Source organism: Bos indicus, chromosome 19 (genome assembly GCF_029378745.1).
Source record: "Bos indicus isolate NIAB-ARS_2022 breed Sahiwal x Tharparkar chromosome 19, NIAB-ARS_B.indTharparkar_mat_pri_1.0, whole genome shotgun sequence".
NCBI lineage: Eukaryota > Metazoa > Chordata > Mammalia > Artiodactyla > Bovidae > Bos > Bos indicus.
Genome location: NC_091778.1, coordinates 20076484 through 20100447, shown reverse-complemented (window position 1 = coordinate 20100447; position 23964 = coordinate 20076484). Strand labels below are relative to the sequence as shown.

Genomic DNA, 23964 nt, shown 5'->3' with positions numbered 1-23964 from the left:
GCCTAGAACTGGCAGAGTGTCCCTTCTGCCATATTTTATTGGTCAGAACAGTCGCAAAATCTGCCTAGTTGAAAGAAAATGAAAAGATGAGACTTTCTGATGTGGGAATGGCAAGGTCTTATTGCAGGAGAATATGTGGGTTGAGAGATACCATGACCTCTCTGTATATTGGAAAATATAATCTACCACACCATCAACCTCAAAATAAATTCAGAGCTTTTAAAATGATCCACAAGGCTTTTCATGACCAGACCGGTTCCTCCTTCTCTTTGACCTCATCCTCTATATTTTCTTTTGTTCCTTTTGGTTTAGCCACAATGGCCTCTTTGCTAGGCTTTGAATATGCCACGTTTGTTCCAACAATAGATCCATTTTACCTGCCTCTGCTGCCTTGAATGCTCTTTAGATCTTTGCATGGGTCTTCCCAGTGCTCTTCATTTAGGTCTCTGTTCAAATGTCAAATGTTCAAATGTCTGTGGACAACTCTCCCTGACAACCTTATCTGATAGACTAATCTTGGTCACTTAGTACTCCTAATCTTGTTTTTTCTTCTACTTAGATTTTAGTGTTGGTATGAGAGCCCTGGGGGGCATGAATACACTTTTCTTCCCTCCTTGTTTTCTGAGCAACTTGAGAAATAGAAGAGGAAAGGTAGAGACCAAACTGTTTATGAAATATATAAATGTTTGTGTGTAAATGTATGTCTATTCACAGTGTGAGGTTGGAGACTCAAGGAGCTTGCTTTCTAAATCTCAGAATTAGGCTTCCCTGTTGGCTCTGTGATAAAGAATATGCCTGTAGTGCAAGAGACACAGGAGACTCTAATTCGGTCCCTGGGTTGGAGAGATCTCTGGGAGTAGGAAATGGCAGCCCACTCCAGTATTCTTGCCTGGAAAATCCCATGGACAGAGGAGCCTGGTGCGCCACAGTCCATGGGGTCACAAAGAGCTGGACACGACTAACACGCACACACTACCACCACCACTGCCCCCCACTCAGTGTCAGGCAGTGCTGGTTACGGCCATCTGTAAAGGGAGTCCCCTGACCAACTCTTGGCATGTTGATGCAGCGGAAAATTCTTGTACTCTGTAACAAGCCTGTTCCCAAGTAAAGAAGGATAGAGTTGAGTTGTGTATGTCCAGTTATTATTCTCACTTTTATCAATCTGACTGGCTAAATGAGGATGAAAGGAAGGGAATAAAGGAAGTGTCAGAGATGAGTCTCAGATCTCAGATTTGAGAAACTTGGTATATTGTGGTACTGTTTACTAAGATAGGAAGCATGGTAGGAAGATTATTAATTGCCTTTTAGAAGCACTGACTTTGAAGTGCCTACAAGAAACCCATGTGGAAAAACCAAATAGGCATTTGGATAACACATTTGAACATTCAGATTTGGTAGTTGTGATAGTTTTATATTACTGTGTAACAAACTACTGGAAATATAGTGGCTTAAAACAATTTAAAATTATTATCTCAATTTCTGTGAGTCAGGAATCTGGGCATTGGTTAGTTGGGTTAGGTTTTCACCAGGCTGAAATCAGGGTATTGATCAGGGCTGTTATCTCATCTGAGACATGGGCTCCTCTTCCAAGCTCACACTGGTTGTTGATAACATTTAGGTCCTTATAGTTGTAGGACTTAGTGAGGCTTTCTGCTCTGAGAGTCCTGTTGCTGATCCCTGCCATGTGGCCTTCTCCACAGCATGGTAGTTTGTTTCTTCAAGGCCAACAGAAAGTGTTTTTACTTCAAATCTCTTTTATGGTTTCCTTGTTTAGGACAGGTTCATCCAGGGTAATACCTTTTTTGATTGTCAACTTATTAAGGACCTTAATTGCATCCGCATAGTCCCTTGTGCCATGACATATAACAGTCATGAAAGAGATATCCCTTTATATTTGCAAGTCCTCACTCTTAAGGAAGAGTATCATACAGTCTGTGTCCACCAAGAAATGGGACTTTTGGGGCAGTCTTAGTCACTATCAGTCATCATAGTAGTAATCAGTAGGATAGTCAATGTATACACAAGATTGCCCAAGAAGAGAATAGAAGAGAGATTAGGAAATAATTTCACAATTATTGGTACTTGGAGGGTACATTTATATATCTTGTATTTATAGCACCTACACCGCTATTTGGTACGTGAAAAGTGAAAGTGTTTAGTGGATCACTTGTATCTGACTCTTTGTGACCACATGGACGGTAGACCACCAGGCTTCTCTGTCCATGGAATTCTCCAGGCAAGCATACTGGAGTGGGTTGCTGTTTCTTACTCCAGGGGATCTTCCTGACCAAGGGATTGAACTCAGGTCTCCCTCATTTCTGGCAGATTCTTTACTATCTGAGCACCAGGGCTCATTTGGTACATAGTGGATATTCAATAAATGTTTGTTGGAATTCTTCCCTGATCTCAGATTTTGTAAAATGTGTAAATTTACATTATGTGCCCTTTTATGTATATAGTGTTTTTTGTTTACATTGTTGTGCAGCCATTACTACCATCCATCCCCGAAACTACCTTATAAAACTGAACTTCTATACCTATCAAACAATAATTCAGCATTCTCCTTTCCCTCCAGCTCCTGGAAACCACCATTACACTTTCTGGTTTTTCATTTTGACTACCTTAAGTACCTTGTCTAAGTGGAATCACACAGTATTTATCTTTTTCTGACTGGTTTACTTCACTTAGCATAATGTTCCCAAAATTCATTCATGTTGTAGCATATTGGAGAATTTCTTTTTCTTTTTAAGGCTGAATAATATTCCATTGTTTGTATATATCATTTTTACTTATTCTTTCATCTGTCAGTGGACACTTGGGTTCCTTCCATGTTTTAGCTGTTATGAACGTGTTGTTCAGTCGACTCTGTGCGACCCCATGGACTGCAGCACGCCAGGCTTCCCTGTCCTTCACTATCTCCCAGAGTTTGCTTAAACTCATGTCCATTGAATCAGTGATGTCATCCAACTGAAACTGTTTACCACAGATTGGGACTTGAACCCATGTGGCTGGGGCTCGAACCCAGCCAAAACCCTGCTTGGGACTTGAACCCACGTTGGTTGGGACTCAAACCCAGCTAAAACCCTGCTTGGGATTTGAACCCCCATGGCTGGGACTCAAACCCAGCCAAAACCCATGATACCTGGTTTCAGGATCTAATGAAGCTCAGGTTCTTGATGTCTCATCGCAGAAAGAATTCATTGAGAGACAGAGTGATAGGTAAGAAGTGGATTTATTCAGATACAGAGAGAAGCACATTCCGTAGACAGAGTGTGGGCCATCCCAGAAGGCAAGTGCAGCCCTGAAATTTGGTGTGGTTAGGTTTTATAGGCTGGGTAATTTCACATGCTGATGAGTGGGAGGATTATTCCAGCTATTTTTGGGAAGGGGTGGAGATTTCCAGGATGTGGGCCACTACCCACTCCTTGGTCTTTTGACAGTGCCTGGAGCTGTCACAGCACTGCTCAGTGTGTTGTTTCACTTGCTGATTGAGGATCCGGGTCTAGTCTTTTCTGCCATCTTGGTCCCATTTGGTTCTAATCCATTTTATGTTGTGTCCTTGGGCTATGTCATTCTTTCAAAAGTTGTGCTCTGTTACACAACCATCTCATTCTCTGCTACCGGCTTCTGCCTTCAGTCTTTTCCAGCATTAGTGTCTTTTCCAGTGACTCAACTCTTTGCGTCATGTGGCTAAAGTATTGGAGCTTTGGCATCAGTCCTCCCAATGAATATTCAGGGTTGTTTTTCCTTAGGATTGACTGGTTTGATCTCCTTGCTGTCCAAGGGGCTTAAGAGCTACAAACATGGGTATACACATAACCGTTTGAATCCTGCTTTCCCTTTTTTTTGAGTATATACCCAGAAGTGGAATTGCTGATCATGTTGTAATTCTATTTTTAATTTTTTAGAGGAAATTTCATACTGTTTTCCATATTGACTCTGCCATTTGATATTCTTGTTAGCAGTGTACAGATGTTCCAATTTTACCACATCCTCACCAGCACTTGTTGGTTTTGTGTGTGTGTATTTTGATATTATCCAAGTTAATGGGTTTTGATTTGTATTTCCCTAATGATTAGTGATGTTGAACATCTTTTCATGTGCTTATTGACCATTTGTATATCTTCTCTGAAGTCCTTTGCTCATTTTTTAATTGAGTTACTTTTGTTATTGTTGTATTTTAGGAGCTCTCTGTATAGTCTGGATTAATCCCTTATCAGATACATGGTTTTCTCCCATTCTGTGGTTCACCTTTTTGCTTTGTGGATAGTGTCTTTTGATGCACAAAATTTTCAAGTTTTCTTGAAGTCCAGTTTATTTTTTTTGTAACCTGTACCTTTGGTGTCATATCCAAGATATCATTAACAGATTCAATGGCAGGAAGCTTTTGTCCTATGTTTTCTTCTAAGAGTTTGTTTTAGGTCTAACATTTGGTTCCTTGATCCATTTTGAGTTACTTTTTGTATATGGGATAGGTAAAGGTCTAATTTCATTCTTTTGCATATGGAGATCATTTTCCCAGTACCAGTTGTTGAAAGGACTGACCTTTCTCCTTTAATTGGTCTTGACAACTTTGTAAAAAATCATTTGATCGTATACAAGAAGGTTTTATTTCTGGGCTGTCTATTCCGTTGGTCTACATGTCTGTCTTCATGCCAGTACCGTGTTGCTTTGATGACTGTAAGTTTATAGTAAAGTTTTTTTTTTTAAGTTCTTAAAATAATGTTTACTTCTTAAAAGTTAACATGTGCATAATAGGAAACCAAAACACATAAGCAAAAAACAGTCATTCATAATCACAAGCAGTTTACCGTTTGACATGTCCTTCTAGGTCTCGTTTGTATATAGTAAAGTTTTGAAATCAAGGAATTTGTTATCTTCCAGATTGTGCATCTTTTTCAATATTGTTTTGGCTATTCAGGGTCCCTTGAGATGCATATGAATTTTAGAATGTGTTTTTCTGTTTTTGCAAAAATATGCTTAGGATTTTTGACAGAGACTGTGTTAACTTTGTAGATCATTTTGTGTAGTATTGACATTTTAACAGATTAAATCTCCTAATCCATGAACATGAGTTGTTTCCATTTATTTATGTCTTCTTTAATTTGTTTCAGCAGTGTTTTGTAGTTTTCATGGTACAAGTTTTTCACTGCCTTCATTAATTCCTAAGTATTGTATTCTTTTTAATGCTATCTATGTAGTTGTTTTTGTGATTTCAGTTTTCTTTTTTTGGGAGATTTTTGAGTACTGATTCAATCTCTCCTTACCAGTTATAGGTTTATTCAGATCTTCTATTTCTTTAGTGATTTAATCTTGGCAAGTTTTTTTTTTTTTTTTTTAACCATCTTCATCCAGTTCAATTATGAATTGATCCTATAAAGTCTTGGTAAATTTTGTATTTCTAGAAAAATTTCCATTTCATCTAGGTTATCCAATTTTTTGGCATGCAGTTGTTGATAGTACTCTTTAAATCCTTTTCAGTTCTGTAGAATTAGTAGTAAATGTCCCCATTTTCATTTCTGATTTTAGTACTTTGAGTCTTTTCTCTCTTCTCTTGGTTCGTTGAGGTATAAGTTTGTCAATTCTGTTGATCTTTTTGAAGAACCTAACTTGATTTCATTGATTTTCCTCTGTTATTTTTCTATTATTATTTTGTTTATCTGTGCTGTCATTTTATTATTGCTTTCCTTCTAGCTTTGGGTTTCATTTGTTCTTATTTTTTATCTAGTTCCTTAAATTGTAAAGTTAGGTGTTAATTGGAAATTTTTCTTGTTTTTAACATAAGCATTTATAGCTATAAATTTCCCCTTAGCACTGCTTTCACTGCATCCCATTAGCTTTGATATGTTGTGTTTTCATTTTTACTTATCTTTATTTTCTAATGTCCCTTGTGAGTTTGTCTTTGGAGCGTTGGTTGTTTAAAAATGTACGTTTGATTTCCACAATTTGGTGAATTTTCCAGTTTTACTTTTCCAGGTTTCCAATTTCATTCCATTGTAGTCAGAGAAGATACCTTGTATATCTCTCTTTTAATTTATTGAGATGTTATTTGTGGGCTTCCTTGGTGGCTCAGACAGTAAAGAATCTGCCTGCAGTGTGGGAGACCTGGATTCGATACCTGGATCGAAGATCCCCTGGGAAGATCCCCTGGAGGCGGGCATGGCAACCCACTCCAGTATTCTTGCCTGGAGAATCCCCATGGGGAGCCTGATGGGCAACAACTGAGTGTCTAAGCGCAGCACAGCAGTGGCGGCTCAGTGGTAAAGAATCAGCCTGCCAATGCAGGAGATGCGGGTTTGGATCCCTGGGTTGGAAAGATCTCCTTGAGAAAGAAATGGCAACCTACTTTGCCTGGGAAATCTCATGGACAGAGGAGCCTGGCATGCTATACAGTCCATGAGGTTACAAAAAAGTTGACATGACTTATGCCTAACGAACAACAGTTGTGACCTTACCTATGCTTTAACCTGGAAAATGTCCCATGTACACTTGGAGAAGACTGTGTATTCTGTTGTATATGTATATTTGGTTTCATTGGTTTATTATGTTGTTTGAGTCCTCTATTTTCTGACTTACCTTCTGTCTGGTTGTTTTCTCCACTATTGTGAGTGGAATATTGAAGTCTCCCAACTATTCCTGTAGAACTGTCTATTTCTTCCTTCAGTTCTGTCAGTTTTTGCTTCATGTATTTTGATGGTCTGTCAGCTGTATAAATGTTTATAATCTGTCTTCTTACTGTATTGAACCTTGTATTAACTTATGATGTTCTCCTCTGTAGTCATAACTTTTTTTGTTTATTTGTTTGTTTGTTTGTTTGTTTTACTTTTTTTAAAGTCTGCTTTGTGTTACATTGGGTTTCCCTGGTGTCTCAGATGGTAAAGAATCTGCCTGCAATGCCTGAGACCTGGGTTTGATCTCTGGGTTGGGAAGATCCCCTGGAGAAAGAAATAGCAACCCACTCCAGTATTCTTGGGCTACAATCCATGGAATCGCAGTGAGATGGACACAGCTGAGCAGCTAACACTTTGACTTTCACTCAGTGTTTTATTAGTCTAGCCTACCGCTTTTATTTTTTTTAAGCTTACACTCTGTTTGATAACTGTATGGAATATTATTTTCCATTCCTTCATCTTCAGCCTATTTGTGTCTTTGGATGTCGAATGAGTCTCTTTTAGGCAGCTTATGATTGGATCATGTGTTTTTGTCCATTTTGCCAAGTCTCTGTTTTTTGATTGGAGGGTTTAATCTAATTACATTTTAAGTAACTACTGATAAGAGGGGACTCACTGTTGCCATCGTGCTGTTTGTTCTCTATATGCCCTGTAGCTTTTTTAGTCCCGTGTTTCCTACATTACTGTCTTCCTTTGTGTTTACTTTTTGTAGTGAAATGCTTAAATTTCTTTCTTGTTTCCTTTTTGTATATTCTATGGCTGTTTGTGGTTACCAAAGGGATTACATTTAATACCCTAATGTTATAATATTTATTTGTTATAAAGCTCTCTGAATTTTGACAAATGCACAGATTCATGTAATCATCACCATGGTCAAGATACAGGAAGTTTCATTACCCTCCAAAATTCTCTTGTACCGCTTTGGCCATGAGGGGAGGTGGTGGCAAATTCTGAGAGGATATCTGTTGTCTTGCAGAGGAGAGTCCTCTGAATTATCCTCAAACAAGCATGGGGAGTGCTTGCTCTTAGTAAGCAGTAATGGGCCACTCTGTAGACTTAGACCGTTCAGGAGAATTTGGAGATAAAAGATTTGGGGGAGCACCAACCCAGATGTTTCCATTACCCCTGTTGGAGTCTTACTGTTCTTTGTCAAACACAGCTCTGATCTTGGCATAGCAGGCCTGCCTTGTTTGGAAGTTTAACTTTTGGAGCCCAGCAACTGTTCTGGTCTAGATTTCTTTGCCTTCCTCTTGGAGAAGAGACGAGGGCATCTTTGTGTACTTTCAGAGAGGCCTTCTGGCTTTCATACTTAGATTCCAGTTAGCAGTCAGTTACATTTTTGTTATCTTTTCTTGCAGAACTCAAATAGTTTAGTAATATTCTTCCAAACCAGTTGTTTTCAAGGTTACTTTTTCTCCTTCATTGCCAGCTTTAAATTCCTGTCTTAGCACCTACTCCATCTGCCTTGAGAGCCTAGTGCAGGATGTTCATGAAGACGTTCCTTTGGGATCAACACCTGTGAGGAGGGAGAATTGGGCAGATGCAAAATTCAGGTGCAGTGCAGGCCTGGCATCAGATTTGGCCAACCCCTTTGGGGAGCTTTGGCACTAGAATGGGCCCTTTTGAGTTTCCCAGAATCAGGCTGAGGTGTTCAGGCCTTTATATTGCCATACCAGTTAGTTGGATTAGTTAGTATAGGAAGAGTATCATCTGGGCAGCATCATTCTCTGCAGGTGAGGCGAGCCCTGTGGGACTGACTGACAGTTAAGTCCTTTCTGAAGGGGGAGCTGAGCAGTGCCTCAGTATTTACCAAAAATTCCCCTGTATTCACAGGGAGTGAAGAGTTTGTTTTTGTTTTTTTTAGTATTATTAACACATGGATTTAAATATGTGTAGATGTAGCAAAATTTCCATTGACTTAAATATGTATGGGATGATGCACAAATGTATGTAAATATACAGTTCAATAAGTGTTTGCCAAGTAAACACACCAGTGTAACTGCTACACAGATGGGAACTAAAACAATGCTAGCAATCCAGGAGTTCCTCCTTCCCCCTCCTTTTCCTTCTGCTCATTACTTGCTCTTTCCAAGGGTCTCTATTATCTTGACTTGAATTTAACATATTTTTGAATTTGTGTAACATTCATCCATACCAGATCTTTTGTTTGACTTCTTTCAGTATTTGTGAATTTAAGCTTATAATTGTAAGTCATTTATTTCCTTTGCTATAGAGTTTTTCTTTGTTTGAATATACCCTTTTTGAAAACCATTTCTGTTGTTGATAGACATTTGGAGTGTTTCCAGTTTTTGGAAATTATGAAATCATGGCTATAAACGTTTCTGAACATACCTTTTGGTGGACATATGTACACATTTCTGTTGGGTATATACCTATTGAAGTTATTGAGTACAGTTGGTCTCTGTATCCATGGGTTCCACATTTGTGAATTCAACCAATGCAGATAATTTCTGGGGGAAAAAGTTCCAGAAAGTTCCAAAAAGCAAAACTTGAATTTGCCAAGCAACTGGCAACTATTTACATAGCACTGCATTGTATTTACATGGCATTTATATCATATTAAGTATTATAAGTAATCTAGAGATGATTTAAAGTATACGTAAGGATGTGCAAAGTTACCTGGGCTTCCCTGGTGTCTCAGCGGTAAAGAATCTGCCTGAAGTATAGGAGTCCTGCAGGAGATGAGGGTTCAGTCGCTGGGTTGGGAAGATCTCCTGGAGTAGGAAATGGCCACCCACTCTAGTGTTCTTGCCTGGAGAGTCCCATGGACAAAGGAGCCTGGTAGGCCACAGTCCAGGGGGTTGCCAAGACTCTGCCGCGATTGGGTGACTAAACAACAGCAAAGGATGTGCATAGGTGGTGTGCAAGTGGTGTGTTTTACGCAAGGGACTTGAGCGGCACAGATTTCTGTGTCCTCTGGACTCCCAAACCAGTGACCTGTAGATTTGGAGGGATGACTGTATATATATGTTCCATTTTAGTAGATAAAATGGAATTTCAGTCTTCCAAAGTAATTACTGATTTACACTCGTACATTTAATGTACAAAAGTTCCAGTTGCTGTGGTTTTCCCTGTTTATTTAGAATGTTACCTTCTTGGCTGTATAATTAAGAACTGGCTGTACTTAGGAGGGTTCTTCTTTCTTTTAAAAGGTTCTGTACTCTAATTTTTTGTCTTCTGAAGCTGTGAGATTTTTGAATTTCTATTCTGCTTTTCAGAAGTTCTGGTTTAGCTTTTTTACCCTTTTCCACCCAATTACGCATTTGAGACTCCCTCATGTTTTCAGTTTTGTCACTCCAGCACTCAGTGACAACCAAAATCTCTGATTTTGGTTCCTCTTTCCTTCCTTCCACAGAGGTACTTGCTTGGGAAAGGCATATTTCTGAGTCTCTCTCTCTCTTTTTTTTTTTTGGCCCAGATTCTGCGAATGCCCCAGTGGGAGGTGGTGGGGGGCTGTGGAAACAGCTGCAAAAGATCACCTTACCTCCACATAGTTCACCGTTTTTTTTTTGAAGCTTAGCCTCTCTAGACCTCATTCCTTCAGTAGCTCTCTAAAATCTTGAAACAGTTGATTTTTTTATCTTTTTTGTGTGCGAGTTAGGGGGAAGTAGGGGTTATTTTGCTGTGAAGTACTCTACCTTACATGGAAGCAGAAGTATGAATTAAAGCATATTTGATTTTTAAATAATTTAAAATTGTTGTCCATAGTGTTCAAATTATTCCCTTTTTGACCAGTGGAAGCCTTCTCAAAATACATTCCTTAGTCTTTTTTGACTGGACCTTTTGACAGCTTTCTTTGGCAGCTTTCTTGCTATTTGGTATCACAAGGTATTGCAGGTTTACCACGTACCTTTTTGCTTCAGATGTGGAATCAGCTGTTTTCTGAAGGGGTCCTGATTCCTTTGACCAGGAAATGGTATCTCAAGATCATTACTACAGGGTCGAACATTGTTTCTAGGCATTTTTAGCAAACAAAGGTAGAAAAACATATTTCATTTTCTTCATACAAGATGAACTATAGTAAGAATTGATATATCAATATATACCTTCAATTCCAGTTCAAAACTACAGGGTTTTTACTTTACTATTCCTCTCCCATGCTGAGAGTCTCAGTTTTTAGTAACACCAATAATGATAGAATTAAAATATCACCTAATCACTCATTTCCTTAATCTCACAATATGTACAGAATCAAAATTTATCTTCATTTTCTTTGTCCCAAGAGTATATTCCATTATGAATGTATAGTCAACCTAATATGATTTAAAATAACTTAGAATAGTTCTTCTGTTCATGATTATGCCAATAAAAGCTTAGATATGAATTTCAGTTTATTTTTTTATTCTTTTATTTTTTAGTATTTTAATTTTGTTTACATAAATTACATAATTTAAAAATAAAATGTACAAAAAACAGGAAATGTAGATTCTGTCCTTGTCACCTTTATTTTCTTTCGTTTCCTAAAGATAACCGCTTAAAAGCTTTTGTATTTCGTCTTTCTGTTATTGTATGTGTGAAGATTTGTGTATGTGTGTTTATTTCTCCTCCTCCCTCCTAGATGAATGGTAGCATACTGTATATCCTTTTCTTCATCCTGTTTTTTCAACTTAAAGGTATATCCTGGAGACTGTTCCATAGTTTGATGAATTTTGACTCATTTTTGTTATTTTTTAAATGTTACGTTTATACAAGTCTTTTATTTAAGTCATTTAAATTCTGTGGTCTGTGTTATTTGCTTTCTCAGCATATATTTTGGTGTTTCAGGAGGTTTGTGTATTAGGGTTCAGTTGGGGAAGCCAATTGTGTGATGGGGAAAGCGACTTATTATGGAAATTAGACCATGTACAATTTTGAGAGGACTTGTGAGGTGAAAATCTAGAAGGAGGAGTTGGAAGATCAGAGAAAAGGAGTCACTAACCAGATCCTCTAAATCAGTGGCAATGGATAGACCAGTTGGAGATTTTAGGGAAATCTGAGAAGCTGCTGTGGTGGGACTGTGTGGGAGAAACTTAAGGTGAGCCACGTGGAAAGCTCTTGCTGCGTTTCTTTACCCACGGTGTAGATTTTCACCTAAGCATCTGGTGGTAGGCTTGTGCCACTGCTCACCCAAGACAAACCAGCAATTTTTTTTTTTTCTGTTGGTTATTTTTATATTGATGTCTTTGTATAGTACTCTAATTCCCTCCCTTTTTTGGGAGGGGAAGTTGTTAAACAGTGGTTTTCTTCTATAAGCAGTACTGAAGTTAGCTAGTAACCTATTCTCATCTCCTTCTCAGCCAGTGTTTGGTTTAAAATAATGTCCTTTTACTCTTAGTACCATAAGGCAGTCCGTATACCAAGAGTATTCTTTTTTGTGTATTCTCACTGCCCTTTCCCAGTTTTGATAACTGTACCATATCTATACTGTCATTACATTTAGCAGTTACATAGTGTGTTTTCTCCCTTATTATCATTATTTATTTTCAGTTCTTTTAGTAGATACATATTTAATGGTCCTTCATAGTGTAGATGTGTCTTCTGTTATTTTGGTTGACTGAAGCATATTGTCTAGTAGATTTCTCAGGAAAGGCTCAAGGGAACCATATTTCCTGGGTTCATGCAATTCATAACAGTTTGATTATCATCATTTTACTTGGAAGTCAGTTTGCCTGCATGTAAAATCCTTGGTTTACTTTATCTTCTCTTAAGAAACTTAAAATGTTATTTCATTCTCTCATTAGCATATAGTATTGTCAAAGTCTGAGGACAGTCTGGTTTTTGTTTTTTGTGTAAATGACTTTCTGCCTGAATGTTCAAAGGATTTTTTGTTTGTTTGTTTCTTATTCACAGAAGATCAATAGTTTTACTAAAATATGACCTGGTATTGGTCATTCTGGGTTAGTTTTTTCACGTATGTGGTGTGCCCTTTATATAGTTTGAAATATTTAAAAAAATTATCAGCAAACTTTCCTTGAATTCGTTTGTAATATCCTTTCTACTCCATTGATTTCATTTCCTTCTTTGAGAACTCCTGTTATACCTGTGTTGGATCTTGTTTGCCCGTTTTCTCTGTCATTGTATTGTAAATTCCCATCTCATTTTCCTTATTTTTTTGAATATTAGAATTTTCCTCCTGTTTACCTTTTTCTCTTAAAGCATTATATTTTCTTTTATTTACTCAATATCTCTGGTTAGTCTTCACTTCTGAAATGATTTTTTTCTAATTCTTTTCTGAATTTTGTCAATTAATTTGTAATTCTAATTTATTTCACATCTTTAGTCATTTAAAAACTTCTCTTGGCTCATTTTGAATTAATAATTTACAGTTTCATCTGTTGGTGAACATATCTTTTTGGCATGTTTTCATTTTCTGTAGTAATGCTATTCTGTCTCTTATTCTTTTTTTCTCAAAATAGTTTCACATATGACTTGACTACAGTGTTTTCTGTTGCTCATTTTTATGTGAAATTAATTTTCCTGAGTTGTTAGGAGAGAAATGTGGGCCAGTATAGCTTTCTATCTTCATGGCTCTGGAGTGCTTCTGTTGCTTTCATGAAATTAAACAAATACATCATCTCATTCTTTGTAAGCTCTCTTGGCTTTCTTCTCTTTTCCACCTTCTATTGGGATCTTTTTCCTTTGCCCCTGTTGGTCTTATTGTTTTCAATTTGGAGTATATCTCAGTACTTTCTTCTCAATGTGGTCTTCATCCTGGAAGGGGGTGTTTCTTTAGCTGGTTAGTTTAGAACTGTGCTGTTCAGTGAGTACATGGCTACTTAATGTTAAGTTTAAGTAAAATAAATTTAAATAAACATTTGATTCCTTATTTGCATTAGCCATGTAACAGATGCTTAAGCTTAATAGCCATATGTGGCTAGTGACTACTATAATGAGCATTATTAATACAGTGTAATAGCCTCACCACAGAAAGTTCTATTAGTGATGGTTTAAAGTGTGCTTTCTTCTTTTCACAGTTTATTATAGACTTTTTGCACACAAGTGCCAATTGCTGTGTGCAAACCCCCCCCTGTGTTTCAGCTAAGCTCTAAACTTGTCCTGCTGTACATCTCATTGAGGATGTAGTACAATTTTGGGATTTTCCTCTTGTCAGTTCAGTTTAGTCGCTCGGTCGTGTCTGACTCTTGTGACCCCATGAACCGCAGCACGCAGGCCTCCCTGTTTATCACCAACTCCTGGAGCCTACGCAAACCCATTGAGTCAGTGATGCCATCCAACCATCTCATCCTCTGTCGTCCCCTTCTCCTCCTGCCCTCAATCTTTCCCAGCATGTCTTTTCAAATGAGTCAGCTCTTCGCATCAGATGGCCAAAGTATTGGAGTTTCAGCTTCAGCATCAGTCCTTCCAATGAGTATTCAGGACTGATTTCCTTTAGGATGGACTGGTTGGATCTCCTTGCAGTCCAGGGGACTCTCAAGAGTCTTCTCCAGCACCACAGTTCAAAAGCATCAATTCTTTGGTGCTCAGCTTTCTTTATAGTCCAACTCTCACGTCCATACATGACTACTGGAAAAAGCATAGCCTTGACTAGGTGGACCTTTTTTGGCAAAGTAATAGCTCTGCTTTTTAATATGCTGTCTAGGTTGGCCATAACTTTTCTTCCAAGGAGTAAGCGTCTCTTAATTTCATGGCTGCAGTCACCATCCACAGTGATTTTGGAGCCCAAGAAAATAAAGTCTGTCACTGTTTCCTTATCTTTTTGCCATGAAGTGATGGGACCAGATGCCATGATCTTAGTTTTCTGAATGTTGAGCTTTAAAGCCAACTTTTTCACTCTCCTCTTTCACTTTCATCAAGAGACTCTTTATTTCCTCACTTTCTGCCATAAGGGTGGTGTCATCTGCATATCTGAGGTTATTGATATTTCTCCCAGCAATCTTGATTCCAGCTTGTGCTTCATCCAGTCCAGTATTTCTCATGATGCACTCTGCATATACGTTAAATAAGCAGGGTGACAGTATAAAGCCTTCACGTACTCCTTTCCCTATTTGGAACCAGTCTGTTGTTTCATGTCCAGTTGTAAGTATTGCTTCTTGACTGGAACACATTTCTCAGGAGACAGGTCAGGTGGTCTGGTATTCTCATCTCTTTTAGAATTTTCCAAAGTTTGTTGTGATCCACACAGTCAAAGCCTTTGGCATAGTCAATAAAGCAGAAGTACATGTTTTTCTGGAACTATCTTGCTTTCTCAGTGATCCAACGGATATTTTTCAATTTGATCTCTAGTTCCTCTGCCTTTTCTAAATCCAGCTTGAACATCTGGAAGTTCATGGTTCATGTACTGTTAAAGCCTGGCTTGGAGAATTTTGAGCGTTACTTTGCTTGCGTGTGAGATGAGTGCAATTGTGTGGTAGTTTGGGCATTCTTTGGCATTGCCTTTCTTTGGGATTGGAATGAAAACGGACCTTTTCCAGTCCTGTGGCCACTGCTGAGTTTCCCAAATTTGCTGGCATATTGAGTGCAGCGCTTTTACAGCATCATCTCTTAGGATTTGAAATAGCTCAACTGGAATGCCATCACCTCCACTAGCTTTGTTCATAGTGATGCTTCCTAAGGCCCATTTGACTTTGCATTCCAGAATGTCTGGCTCTAGGTGAGTGATCACACCAAGGTGATTATCTGGGTTGTGAAGATCTTTTTTGTGTAGTTCTTCTGTGTATTCTTGCCACCTTTTCTTAATATCTTGTGCTTCTGTTAGGCCCATACCATTTCTGTCCTTTATTGTGCCCATCTTTGCATGAAACATTCCCTCGGTGTCTCTAATTTTCTTGATGAGATCTCTAGTCTTTCCCATTCTATTGTTTTCCTGTATTTCTTTGCATTGATCGCTGAGGAAGGCTTTTCTTATCTCTCCTTGCTATTTGGAACTCTGCATTCAAATGAGTATATCTTTCCTTTTCTCCTTTGCCTTTCACGTCTCTTCTTTTCACAGCTATTGTGAGGCCTCCTCAGACAACCATTTTGCCTTTTTGCATTATCAATATGTATGATCCTATTTCCATTTTCTTAATTGTTCTGTTTTTTGTTTTTTTTAGTAGGTCTTTCCCTTCTCTTGTGTTTCCTGCCTAGAGAAGTTCCTTTAGCACTTGTTGTAAGGCTGATTTGGTGGTGCTGAATTCTCTTAACTTTTGCTTGTTTGGAAAGGTTTTGATTTCTCCATCAAATCTGAAGGAGAGTCTTGTTGGGTTGAGTATTCTTGGTTGTAGGTTCTTTGCTTTCATCACTTTAAATATATGGTGCCATTCCCTTCTGGCTTGTTGAAAAATTGGCTGATAACCTGATGGTAGTTCCCTTGTATGTTATTTGTTGTTTTTCCCTTGTTGCTTTTAGTATTATCTTTGTCTTTAATTTTTTGTCAGTTTGATTACTATGCGTCTCCATGTGTTCCTCCTTGGCGTTATCCTGACTGCAACTCTCTGTGCTTCCTGCACTTGGTTGACTATTTCCTTTCCCATGTTAGGGAAGTTGTCAGTGATTATCTCTTCAAACATCATTTAGTATTTCTTTGCCGTCAAGTTAGTCAAATTATTAACTGACCAAGAAAATTTGGACATGCCACTTGGTCTCTTTCCACTTTTTGTTGCACCATTTTAAAAAGGAGGAAGCTGGACTCAGGTTTGCTTTTTCACGGGGGAACTTCATCAGTGTTCTCTGTTAGTGTTAGCAGGATCTAATATTTAAACAGTACATGTATTTGTGATGCTTTCAATACAGAATGCTGCTCTTAAACTGAGTAGAAATGAACTTTTTTGTAGTGCAAATTGGTTCATTCTCAGGTAAGTGTGGTCCCCTTAAAGGATACTTTTTTCCATGAGATCTATCTTTTTGTCTGTCACTCCCTCAACTGTGTACCTGAGGGTGATTATCTTACCTGAGTCAGTTTTACTATGTATATTGTAGGCTATACAGTTTGTTTTGTTTTCTGAACAATCTGGAGTTATTTGCCATTATTGACTAGAGGTCTAAGGCGTAGATTTTCTTGATCTATTGTTTTTTTAATGCTTGAGTTCAATATATAAGGGAAAAGATTGTTTGCATTTTCTTGCAGACATTTTTCTCTGAAATAATTTTTAGCTTCATTGAAGTAGCTCTATTTATTTGAGTCACCATTCTGTCTTATATAGTGCTGGGTAAACATTTAATTTTGTAGATAAAGATTTATGACTTCTAGAAAGCTGAAAAAATGGAAATTTCTACAGAATTTTAGATTTGCTATAAATTTCTTTATATATTGAAAATTGGAGTTTTTAAGCTACAAGTATATGTAATTGTGGTTGATAAAATGTTCCTAAAAATCTCATGATTTTTCAGTGAGAAATAGATTTCTCATTAGTCATTTTAAAATGTAAGTTTATGTGTTGTTTTTGTTTGTTCCCTCAGCTTCCAATAAAAACAGGACAGCAGAACACACATACCAAAGTCAGCACTGAGCACAACAAGGAATGTCTTATCAATATTTCCAAATACAAGTTTTCTTTGGTTATAAGTGGCCTCACCACTATCTTAAAGAATGTTAACAATATGGTGAGTATTTGCATTACTGTTTTATGGGGGAATTTGGTTTGTTTTCTATTTTAAAATTTGGAGCAACGTATTTTGAAGTACGTAAAGTCATTTTCTGTGGACTCTGGATGTAAAGATTTATCTTAATTTGTGGATAAGTGCAGATAACCTTTTAACTTTCTTTTTAGATTTTAATTCTTTTGTTTTAGATGCTTGTCTTATTTGTGACTCTATCTACTGTTCGATTTTTCTGAAATTAGAATTTCATACAGATTTTGTCATATGTGAATTGACTATAATAATCTATTTAAATCTTTTCCTTAGCTTGTCATTTGAATATTTACATATCAGATTGTCCTAGTCCGAAGGAGTTGGTAAATAAAATATGACTTTGTAGTCCTAAAATGTGAAATTGCTTTTGTGAAGATACTGTTTATTTCCTTCCTCCTGTAACCTGTGGCAGATTCCATTGTAGAGAGTCTGTGTGGAAATAGTTTTCCTCAGATACCAGTTTCATCAAGTATTTCCACTGTCAAAAGCTCATGATGGCTTCTTTTATTCCTTGTTTTATAAAATTTGTTTACATTCCCTAGACTTCAGCATCCTCCTGCTGTTTTCTCTGTGTCCCTTTGAACATATTATCAATATTTTTCCTGTCTCTGTTGGGTGGTTCTTTCCTCTGTGTCAATTCCTATCTAAAATCTGCTTCATACTCAGTTCGGAACAGCCGATCTGGATACATCTTGATTAACTCCCAAACTGCTCAGCTTGTTTTGAGCACTTAAAACCACAATTTTTATTGTTTGTATTGAGCAATGAAACTGATTTTTGGTTGTAGATTGTGAAAATCAGTAAGTACCATTTTCATAGTCATATCATCTTTGGTGTGTTTTCTTTCTAAAAAGTTGATTGGAAAATATCCCAGAGTTACAAAATTGGTAAACTGGAGGTGCGGTCAGTCCTTTGCTTTACAAAGATATTTTCTCTTTATGGAAAAAAAAAATAAGATTTTCTGAAAAACGCAGAACTTTTTATAAACATGTATAGTGCTTTACAGAAATACATTTAAGATTTTATGGAGCTATTCTGTTAAACACAGCGTGTGGGTCATAGTGATAGGATCTTGCTTATATAAATAAGTGGACATGTTTCCAGTTAGATTGAAAATGTTTTAGTATTTGGACCTTTCTTTTAAAAATGAAAACAGTATTGCAATATTGGCATTCATTTCGTGCTTATTGAGTAAATTAAGTTATGGAAGCCATAATCTCTTATTGGTAAATAACATAGTGAGTGCTTAAGACTTAATGTAATTGATGTTACAGCATTTTGTTGCTATTAGAGTTTAGGCTTTGATTTTTTGATTATTTTGCGGCATCAAAGTGTGGTTAAATGTTTAACATTCTAGTAAAGATCTGTATATCTAAATCCTATATATTTAAAAAATATTGTTCAAACCTAAATTGTACTTAAAAACTAGCAGAACATGGGACTTTCCTAATGTTACCATTTCTTTAATGGTGTTCATTTCAAAGTACATTTACTACATATTTTAAAAGTATAAATTAGAGTATCTTTTACTGTGGCAGACTAATGGCAGATTGTAGTAAATTCCAGCATTTATGTTTGCCTGAGAATTAATTTTGTGTGAGCATTAGGATAAAATCAGAAATAATAGATTTAAATATAGTATAATCTGGGAGATAAAATAGCAGACTGTTGATTTTCTTGATCCTTAGTCCCTCATTTTTCAGACGTGTGCTGATTTGTGGTGCGGAGTAGTAACCAACTTTTATGTTCTGAATATCTTTTCTTTTAGAGAATATTTGGAGAAGCTGCTGAAAAAAATTTGTATCTCTCTCAGTTGATTATATTGGATACACTGGAAAAATGTCTTGCTGGGGTAAGTGAATCTGTTCTTGAATAGGCATGTTTTATGAGTTCAGTTTTGAGAATGATCTGATGTACTGAATGAAGCATAGATGTGGACAAGGAGAAGAGTCATGGACTAAAACATGAAAATGAATTTTGTTAGCAGAGCTGACAGGGTAGCATAGAGAAGTTTTCAAGAAAAAATTATATTCTTATCTTTTGTAAATTAAATGTTGATTATTTATAAGTAACAAATTTTATATTTATAAAGTTAAGTTGGAGTCATATCTCTCAGGTTGTTTAGAAAAGATTTTATAGAAAAGTCACTATTTCATTTAATTAATTTCTCCAGTGGTTAGGCCTGTGGCATTGCTTGGCTGTCAAAAAATGTGATGTTAAAAACCATGAGAATCTTATTTTCCCCTGTATGAATCTGATTTTAATATTTTACTTTAAAAATTTATGATAAAGAGAACTTAAATTTAAGCTGTTATATTGCTGATAGATCCTACCTTAAAAACACTTTTTATGTAAATATGAACATATAAAATAGATACGTGGAGGAGTATGTGGGTGTGTTAGTCACCCAGTTGTGTCCCACTCTTTGTGACCACATAGACTGTAGTTCACCAGGCTCCTCTGTCAATGGAATTCTCCTTGCAAGAATACTGGAATGGGTTGCCATTCCCTTCTCCAAGAGATCTTCCCAGCCCAGAGATTGAATCCTGGTCTCCTGCTTTGCAGGCAGATTCTTTACCATCTGAGCTACCGGGGAAGACCATGTGGAGGAATAGTTGAATACAAAACAGTTGTTTCTCATGTTTCCTGTAAATAGTTATCTCAGAGTTTTCAACCATGACTTAATTAGAATTTTTTCAAGAAGATTGGTTGTATAGACCATAGTGTTTCTATATTTGAACAGCTTTAACTCTTCCTGGAAAATAGTAGGAGTTTATATAAATATATAAATTTTATATTTATTTTAAAAATTATTTTACATTTATTCATATTAAATTTTATATTAATACTTTAATACCTCCATTTTAAAGATCTGTCTCTTCAATATGTATTGGGGTTAATTTATTTCTTAGAAGATTATAGTCTCCCTTCCTTTGACCTATCTTTTGCTTTTATTCTAAATTGCTTCTCTCTTTCACATGTTAAAGTTGTTCTCTATCGTAAACCTAGATAAGAAAGGACTTTGACATATGAGCACTGATACGTAGAGAAGAGAGAAAACAGTCACAAATGTTTAAGGAATGTGTAGGACAAGGAGTTGGACAATACATACACTTCACACAATGATAGATCCTTAGGGAAGAGAACTATTTTAGACGATAGGCCACAAAACCTAAGCATGGTGTTTTAAATTCTTTTATTGACCCTTACCCATATTCCTAAATTGTGAGATAATGCTTATAAATTTTCTACTTAAATTGGGGGTGAGCTAATTTTGTTTTAGCTTTGTGTTGTCTCTTAATTTGTGATGAGCTGTCATTCATTTATAAAACGGGGTAGAAGAGCAAAAAACCTGTTAAATGTTTAACAGAATGATGAAAGTTTGAAGGTACATGATTATTTTTTTTTTTAACTTCTCTTGAATCAATTTTTTGTAGTGGTCTTACTACTTTGTAGTTACCAATACATCTCTGACACCCATGTTTGAATGGAAGTATGCTGGTTTATTGCCTCTTCAGTTCTACATCTTTTCTCCATTAACATTTATAATCAAGAGGTACTGGTAAATGTATTTTGGAGAATGATCACTGATATCATTGGCCCCAGTTTAATGTTATACTCTTTGGAGATAGCCAAAATGAAGCTCTACTAAGTGGACATGGTATAACTTACATAATCCATAAAATAGACATTAACTTGCTTTGCTCTACTATTGAAAATGTGTAATTTTTTCATTAAATTTATAATTAAAAATAGTATTGTTCATATTATTGAACAGTTGTGTTTTTCTGGATTGCCTTCATTGACTCTCTTGATTTTCCTTTTTATTTATTTTTTTTAATTAACTTTTTTTTTTTTTAAGTAGGTCCTTGCTGGTTATTTATTTTCCTTTTTAGATCCAATTAAGTTGAGGCTTAAAAACTGGTCCCTATAAATACATGTTTATCATATTAGTAGTTGAAATAGCTAAATGAAAGTGAACAGATACTTAACAATATTATGATTAAAACCAAAATTTTATGAGTAAAATTTTGTAGACTGAAGAATCTTAAGTATTTTTGTTCCTGTATATATGACCATTGGGTTTCCCAGGTGGCTCTAGTGGTGAAGAACTGGCCTGCCAATGGAGGAGACCTAAGAGACGTGGGTTCAATCCCTAGGCTGGGAAGATTCCATGGAAGAGGACATGGCAATCCACTCCAGTATTCTTGCCTGGAGAATCCCACGGACAGAAGAGCCTGCCAGGCTACAGTCCATAGAGTCGTAGAGTCATCCTGAGGCGACAGCACACTCGCACGCACACATGCATATGACCATTATTCAAAACTTGAATGCTTCTAGGGCTTCCCTGCGGAGAAGGCAATGGCACCCCACTCCAGTACTCTTGCCTGGAAAATCCCATGGACAGAGGAGCCTGGTAGGCTGCAGTCCATGGGGTCGCTAAGAGTCAGACACGACTGAGCGACTTCTCTTTCACCTTTCACTTTCATGCATTGGAGAAGGAAATGGCAACCCATTCCAGTGTTCTTGCCTGGAAAATCCCAGGGACGGTGGAGCCTGATGGGCTGCCATCTATGGGGTTGCACAGAGTTGGACACAACTGAAGCGACTTAGCAGCAGCAACAGCAGGGCTTCCCTGATAGCTCAGTTGGTAAAGAATCCGCCTGCAATGAAGGAGACCTTGGTTTGATTCCTGGGTTGGGAAGATCTGCTGGAGAAGGGGTATGCTACCCACTCTAGTATCTATGGACTTCCCTTGTGGCTCAGCTGGTCAAGAATCCACCTGCAATGTGGGAGACCTGGGCTCTATCCCTGGATTGGGAAGATCCCCTGGAGAAGGGAAAGGCTACCCACTCCAGTATGCTGACCTGGAGAATTCCATGGACCGTATAGTCCATGGGGTCGCAAAGAGTGAGCAGATTCCACTTCACTTCACATACCTTTTATTTGTTTATTAATTGGACTTAGTGTCAACGTCTGGTTGGTTTGGTTAGTGTATAAATAAGAGCATTGTAACTCAAATTTTGAAGTTTTTAAAAATATTTTGTGATATCTATTTACTTTTCATGTATTTCAATGTATTTGCATCTGAAAGCTTTTGGAATGCAATTACAGATTTGAACATAGCACAGTTACAGAAATTTGTTGTCATCTTGCTTGGCATTATCAAAATTGTCATTCATATAAGGATACTAAGCCATTAGGTAAAATATTGGTGTGGAATAGTATATTTTTAGGGTAGCTTATTCATTGGTTGTTTTGTTAATTGTAGAGTAGATTTACTTTACAAAGTAGAGATCTTAGTGTTAACACCAAAGATATCATTTACAGAGGGACCACCTGCATATGTACTCCTGATATGATGTAATATGAACTGTAATGAATTTTGCTTAGTGTTTAACCTGAATCTAATAAGACCATTAGGTTTAGATTCCAGCCTAACAGAAAATGTAGCAACTAGAAGAGCAAGTTACATCACTAAGACATAATCAGATCAGTAATATAGAACATTTTATGAGGCAACTGATCTGTTTTCTTAAAAAGGTCAATGTTATGGAAAATAAAAATGATGTACATAGAGTGTGAGGGGAAATACTTTGAGGAGAAAGAGACTAAAGGAATGTAACAGTCATGCTGCAGTCAAACCTTTTTTGGATCCTGGTTGAGTAAAATTCGAACAGCTATGAAAGGCATTCAGTGGGGCAGTGGGGAAATTTGGATATGAATTGGCTATTAGCTGATATGAGGGAATTTTTTACTTTTCCTAGTATGACGATTGCATTGAAGTTGGAGAATTTTCTTGTATTTAAGTGATACTAAAGTAAGGTAGATTTAAAGTTATGGTGTTTGTAATTTATTTTGAAATGGTTAAACCAAAACAAAATTATTTGCAGTAAGTAATACCTGTCTGTCTTGGTCAGTCTGCCCAAAGGTAGATGTGATTGTCCACCCTGGAATTAATTTGGGTGTTGAGACAGATGAATAAATGTGCTCACCAGTGTATATGAATAAAGTTTATTTAGGACTCATAGTAAACTAGGATTCCCAGGAGTGGGAGAGCTTACTAAGGGGAACAGATATGGGAACAAGCAGAAATGCAGGTCCTGAGGGGATTGATGGGCTATCTTGACTTTTATTGTGATTAAGACATGAAAGATGGAGCCATCGTTTTTTATTAAACCAACTGTAGATAAATAGAGCAAACATGATGAAATATTAACAATTGTGGAATCTAGGTGATGAGTATATGGGTGTTCATTATTCTATTTCAATTCTTACGCATGTTTGAAATTTTTCATTATAAAAAATATTTACACGTAAGTTTAAGAAAGCTTTAGAATTACGTGATTGTTTCTATTTTAGCAACCAAAGGACACAATGAGATTAGATGAAACGATGCTGGTCAAACAGTTGCTGCCAGAAATCTGCCATTTTCTTCATACTTGTCGTGAAGGAAACCAACATGCAGCTGAACTTCGGAATTCTGCCTCTGGGGTGTTATTTTCTCTTAGCTGCAACAACTTCAATGCAGTCTTTAGTCGAATTTCTACCAGGTTAGTGTGTAAATTTTCATAGGAATGTTGTAAGTAATATAAATTTTGTCTTCATTAAAAAAAAGGTTGATAGGATGTGGGCTTTTGTTGAAATTTTATGCATTTATTTTTTTTTGAAATTTTTATCATGTGATATTTTGATCTTGGTGGGTACAATTAAATAT

The 23964-nt window shown here is 36.8% G+C and overlaps 1 protein-coding gene across 11 annotated transcripts in view; it reads left to right on the top strand.

Moving 5' to 3' along the window:
* NF1 (neurofibromin 1) overlaps positions 1-23964 on the top strand; it is a 273489-nt gene that overhangs the window by 55371 nt on the left and 194154 nt on the right. For 10 of the 11 annotated variants that reach the window (XM_070772719.1, XM_070772717.1, XM_070772713.1 and 7 more), the window contains 3 exons: positions 17073-17216; positions 19015-19098; positions 23610-23800. In XM_070772719.1, the coding sequence (XP_070628820.1) occupies positions 17073-17216; positions 19015-19098; positions 23610-23800 (419 nt within the window). Of the gene's footprint in view, positions 1-17072; positions 17217-19014; positions 19099-23609; positions 23801-23964 lie in introns of those variants that run through there. The other variant, XM_070772720.1, reaches the window with a different exon arrangement.